Raw genomic sequence first — 6,000 nt, 5'->3', positions numbered from 1 at the left:
TGAAGCAGATTTCGCGCGGGCAATGCCGGGGGGCGATGGGAGCGCTCCCGGGGCCGTGCGGGGCGGGAATGTCGCTGCCGGGGCACGACAGGGACACAATTACCGGCCCGGTGACCGTGTGCGGGGCGGWACACGCKCTCCGAGCAAAACGAGCTGCTTGGYCGCTTCCCTTCCATCSCGMAAATCCCGGCGGGAGCGCAGAAATGCCCCTTGTGAGGCCGGGTCCCGGGTGGCCGTGCCCCTTGGAAGCAGGTGCAGGYTGTTCGCCTCCAGCCGCGATCCCGGGGCACACTCGCCCCCCTCGCCCCTTGGCATGGAGGGCTGGAGGCTTTTCTCCCTCACGGGATCGGCGGGGATGCGGGGCTGCGGCTCCTCCGCCTTCTCCCCGCTGGCGGGACTGTTCCTGCGGGATGCGGCGGGAGCGTTCCCCGGTGCCGAGGGTGAGGGCAGGGGCCGCCTGTGGCGCTGTCCCCGGGCGGGTCCCGCCGCTCCCGGCCCCGTCCTGCCCCGTCCGGTGCTCGGTGCCGCGGCGGCGGCGGYCCCGTGTCCTCGGAGCGTGGGTTTGGGGGTCGGGGGAACCCACCGGGCAGTCGGGTCCTGCCTCCAGCTCGACTTCCCAAGGAGGGCTGCAGGGGAAGGGAGTCTGATGGATCCTTTTCCCCTCTGTCATAAACGCTTGGAATAGAGTTAAACGCTGCAGAGAGCACTGGATAATTTTGAGCAGGCTTAATAAGATTAAWACTAGATGTGTCCTAACATTAGAGGATTAAGACAGGTATTTCCCACAGCTATTCCTAAACAGTTTTCTTCCTGAATCTACACTAAAAAAAGCCCCCAAAAAATTACACTCCTTTGTCACTGAGACCTGACGGACAGCACTGTGTCTCATTTCAGCTCCCGATGAGGATATACTTGTCAAAGGAAAGCAGTCCATCAAGAGTCAAGCTTTAGGAAACCAGAACTCAGAAAGCGAGATTCTCTTGGAAGGTGATGATGATATCATGTCATTCATGGAGGAAAGAGAAGTGGAGAACTTGACAGGTAACGTCACCTATCTAATTTTCTCCTCAGCTTCTTTACTGTTGAAGTTCTGATCTCCCCATCTCTCCAGTGAATCATGGTTTGGGATACACATTGACAATAAACTCACTTACCACAACTGAGTCATTAAGATCATTTTCTGTTCATCTTAGATACTGGAAGTTTATTTGAGAAGAGTTGTGGATTTTGTTTCTCTGCCTTTTACACTYGTGTTGCTTCTGCAGTAGATATCTATTCTAGAAAATGTTCCTTATAGAAAATAGCGCTACCTTGGAAAGGGTTTCCTTTGTTTTCTTGACCTCATTCCACTCAGATCATTAGACCTAGTGGACAATTAGGCAAGTTGTCTGTAATTTAAGGCTTTGGAGACCTTTATTTTTTTTCTAAGTCTATAAAATTGTCCATACTGGTTATTTGCTTGCATGTAAAGGATTTTTACACTTGCTGGGTTTAACTCCTTCAAACCCCTTGACATGCCCCCACTGAAGTTCTTTCTCCACAGACCACAGTCTTACAAGACTTCATTTTTTTTTTTCTGAAGAAGTAGTACTTCAGATCATTGAACTTAATTAATTTTACATAGTCACCTCATGCAACCTTTGCTGATGTTGCAATCTCAGGGAGTGGGTCCCATTTCTGTACAGTTCAAAATGTAATACCAGAGTAACCAGTGATTCAGAGAGTGGGAGTTATAAAGTGTCTCTGTTGTTATTTGAGAAACATGGGTTTTACTGGGAAAATGAAAACTTCTCTGTGTTCTTTTGCTTCTCATCTGGTATCCCATGTACACCTAATTCTGAGAAAAATGTCATTTATTGGATAATCCTGATTCCCTGAGAAGCTAGTAGTACACTTGTACATTGATATGGATCATGCATATGATAATTCAGTGAAAGTGCTGGAAGTGGCATTTTGCTTATCCCTGAAGTGCATTCGGCTTCTTTTTTTTTAAAAAAAAACCAAAACAACAAAAAAACAGCAAAGCTGAAAATGCATCATAAGGAAAAAGAAAACCTGCATAGGAAGAGTAAAGTAAAATGAAGTAATRGGAGAATGATGCAATGGCATTTCTCTATATGAATTTTTTTCCCTTTTCTACCGCAAACCTCCTTCTCAACAGCCCTCTCCATGTTTCTTTCTATTATTCATTCATTGGTTCGAGTAATACATTCATACTGTAATAGAGGTGAAAGGGGAGTTTAATTATATAATCTTGACAATGGCAATAGGATTAAGAAGTAATCCTTACTAATAAAGTGGTGYGGGTTAGAAATGAAGTGGAAATTGTCAGGGGTCTTCTACAGGACCTGGACTGCCCTAGCTTCTGCAGCTGTCTGCTTGCCCTGTAATTGAATGTCTGCGAGTGATTGAAAAAATGTTATTTCTCCTCTGGATTACATGCTAATGTACAGGGGGCAAAGGGAGACAGCAAAAGAACACATAGCTGCTTATTTCATCCATTTGTGGGGGTGAGCTTTGGGAAATCATGGCAGTTCCGCAGCTATYTCATGCCCATCTGCAGACACAATGTATTTGTACATTGGGAATAGAGGGCAGAGCTGCTCTGATCTCAGCAGAGCATCTCTTCTTTTGTCCTAGTGGCACACATTGAGATTGATGCGAGATTAAGGACCATCACCCTCCTAACAATCGATGGAAATGACAATTCATCTGAATTTTTTGTCAGYTATTCTCACGTTGATTACCTGAACGTGTGTACCTCATTTATAGATGCTTTATTAAAACAAAATTGTCTATGTCACTTTAATATCTTCCACTGTTTCACAGAAGTCAGATAACACTGCAGCCGAGTAACTTCATTTCCTTGCCTCTTAATCAGCTGGATGACAAACCTAACCTTTTTCTTTCTGTATATGTTAGTTTATATTATAGGTTCTKCATTGTCAGATCTGTGCTGAACCTATTGTTTTCAGTAGTAGTCTGATTTGTCCCTGTGATAAGCCCTGTGGAGATGTGATTATTCCAATAAAAATTCATTCAATTGGAAACCAACCCTCCAGCTGTTTACTCCCACAGTCCCCGAGCTRCACTGACACTGTGTGGAATCCTTGAACAGTATTTAACATGGAATCAAAAGCATCTTTAAAACACTTTACTTTAGGTTCTATAACCTTAACAATAGGTTTCTAGCATCTGTGAAGGAACAATTTTCAGTCAGACAACTTTGAGCCTTGACTGCTGTGTTCATCTTTGTGAAATGCTATCAAAACTTTACAGCATTGAAGAACACATCAGACAGTAAGATTTCAAATGTTCATGTGTGCACTCYCTATATTTCATGTTACAGAAGGTGCGCAGCTCTTGGAGTTTGTCGGACAGAAAATGTGTCTGAGTAAAAGCTAAAGACTGCCATGCTAAAGCCAGTTCTCTGTAATGTATGCAGCAGTTTGCAATTGCAGCTGTTTCAGTGTTCAGCAGCACAGAGACTCTGCAAATCTGTTACATATGTTCTTTTCCGGGACAAAAAGGAGTTTGCTCTTTAAGGAAAAGCTGTGCTCTTTTATTTATTTTAATGTTCTTGGCCTGAAAAGCAAGTAATTTTTACTCGCATTCTTTTGGGTTTGAGCATTGTTGGTGTTTTCTCGCTTTGGCAGGTCCGGTGGCCCTCAGCACACCAGCTCAGCTTGTGGCACCCTCAGTAGTAGTGAAAGGCACTCTTTCTATCACTCAATCTGAGCTCTACTTCGAGGTGGATGAAGAAGATCCTAGTTTTAAGAAAATCGACCCAAAGGTAAGAGATCATTGACCCTGAGCTCTGAGAGATGATGACAAATTATCCAAGGCCTTTAATTCTTCACTTGACTTCCTTTACCTCTATTGGTCCGCAGTGGTGCTGCTTTAATAACTTTGTGACTGACCATATATGTTACTGAACTTCACAAAGGTGACACCTCCTTTCCTGTTTCTTTTTCGCCCCCTCCCACAATTCGACCCTACTTGAATGTTAATTAGCTTGCTGCGAATAAGGCTCCAGGGAGACACGTCTTTAATAAAGACATCTTGAATTGCAGGCCTGTGTGAATACAGGCAAGTTCAACGAGGCTCTTAGCCCAAATACTTCATTTTACTTTCCTGTTTTTAGCTAAAGTCAATTTAACGTGGCACCAAACTTCCCATACTCCTAAGTTTGCAATGCTTCTGGCATGTTATTCAATAACACATTTTACGGGGCCTGTTATTATTTATTGTGCCTAAGCATAAAACCTAATTGCCCTCTTAAAAGGTGTTTCTGAGCTGACTTGCTAATTTCCACAAACTTTATTTGCTCCAAGTTCCTTAATTACTYGTCTTTTGCTTAAAATTAGTAACCTTCAGTAGAATTCTAGTTTCAAAGGGGGTATGTTGTGCAATTTAGCTTAATAACATTGCACTTGAATGTTTTCTACTGTACTACAGGAACATTTYGAAAGTATGAACAAATTGGTAAATACTCTCACAACTTAAGCATAGTCATGGCTCTTGGGTTTTTAAATATCTGTGTCATGGTAAACAGAGTAATAATTTCTTTGTGAAGGATACTCCTGGAAGAAGTAGTGGTTTTCTGCTTGTCTGTAGAGAGAATACCTTGTGTGTTAAACACCAGTTCAGTTATTTGTTCCTATTGAGTAAATTGTTCTTGTCTGTATTAAAAATGGCATCGGAGGGTTTGAAAGCTGGGATTATCAAATCCTATCAAAGAGTAAATTTATTTTGAAAAGCARTGCTCTCAGATTGCTAGAGCTAGATTTCAATATAAGCAATTAACTAGAATTGTGATTTTATGCCGTGTCATAAATGAAATTTAACTTTTCTTTTGGTTCTGAAGAATTTTTTTAATATATTGGAAATTATTTTAAGTATGAGATAGTGCTTAAAATTTTTACATGCCWATTCTTTCCACTCTGTTTCACTAAARCCCACCACATTTTAAAGAAATKATGAAAAGCATATAAATGCAAAATGTAAAGTTAGTTTGATATGTTACTGTATTGCATTTTCCATCTAAAAYGTTCTGCTTTATATTGTGTTAGCATGAGAAAAAGTCTTACAGATCTGCATTATTCTGCATTTTTGTTTTCCTTGTTTAGGACATAGGGTCTTTGAGTGCAGTTACTAATTCTTACCATTCCAGTTACGTGTCTTATGGGAACACTGACATATAACATTCAGTTAGCCTCCTTCTCTCCTGTTTTCCYGTATTTGGTAGAGGTTATTTCCTTAACTGTGAGCAGGCATTCTGGTTTGGTTTGACTCTATCTTTTATTCTGTATCTGAGAGATTTTCTCTGAATTCTTGTAATGGAGGAGTTGGTTACATGAAATACTGGCTACACCTCTTAAGTTCTGCTTGTGATGTTGCTTCAGTTGGAGGTCTTAAAATTAAAAAAAAAGGACGTTTTGTAATGTCTCAGTGATGGGGGACASATGAAATTCAGATCTGAATAATTTTATTTTAAAAACTAAATGAGCTTAAAAACCAGTTTCTTTTGAAGCATTAACGCCTCTCTGCCCCACCCTTTGCTGAAGTCAATGTGCCTTGATAGCGATGACGAGCTGCTGTAGAAAATGCCCCTTGGAAAAAAAAAAAAAGCCCCAACAACTAATCCGCTGTAAGCTCAGCAGGCCTGTTTAATTAATGAGGCTTCATCTGTTTGATAAATTTAAGTTCCCTGTATATTTGTCTAAACTACTGAAAGGAAAACATTGTGACAAGTTCCTGAAGGAAAACCTGCCTAAGGTAGCGATAGCATCGGCAGCGATACCATCAGAGTTTATCCGCGGGCTSCGGGCTGTTTTGGGAAGGAAAGGGTTGCCCCTCGGGCTAAGCCCGTTCTACCRGGTGATCAGGGAAAGCACTTAGATGGCTCCACAAAAGACTTTTGGAGCTCAGCCGGGGCTGGAGGGGCCGCGGATGCAGCGGCGGGGCCGGGACCGGGGTGTGCCGCTCCGCCGGGCAGGG

The 6,000-nt window shown here is 42.4% G+C and overlaps 1 protein-coding gene across 3 annotated transcripts in view; it reads left to right on the top strand.

Moving 5' to 3' along the window:
• Positions 1 to 6,000, top strand: part of LRBA (LPS responsive beige-like anchor protein) — a 365,054-nt gene that overhangs the window by 197,038 nt on the left and 162,016 nt on the right. For all 3 annotated transcript variants that reach the window (XM_057369185.1, XM_057369184.1, XM_057369187.1), the window contains exons 39-40: positions 895 to 1,041; positions 3,657 to 3,793. In XM_057369185.1, the coding sequence (XP_057225168.1) occupies positions 895 to 1,041; positions 3,657 to 3,793 (284 nt within the window). The remainder of the gene's footprint in view (positions 1 to 894; positions 1,042 to 3,656; positions 3,794 to 6,000) is intronic.

This window comes from Malurus melanocephalus, unplaced genomic scaffold (genome assembly GCF_030028575.1).
Source record: "Malurus melanocephalus ecotype Western Australia unplaced genomic scaffold, MMel_1.1 scaffold_105, whole genome shotgun sequence".
Taxonomy (NCBI): Eukaryota; Metazoa; Chordata; class Aves; order Passeriformes; family Maluridae; genus Malurus; species Malurus melanocephalus.
Note: the sequence above shows the minus strand (reverse complement) of the source record. Positions and strands in the feature narration are given on the sequence as shown.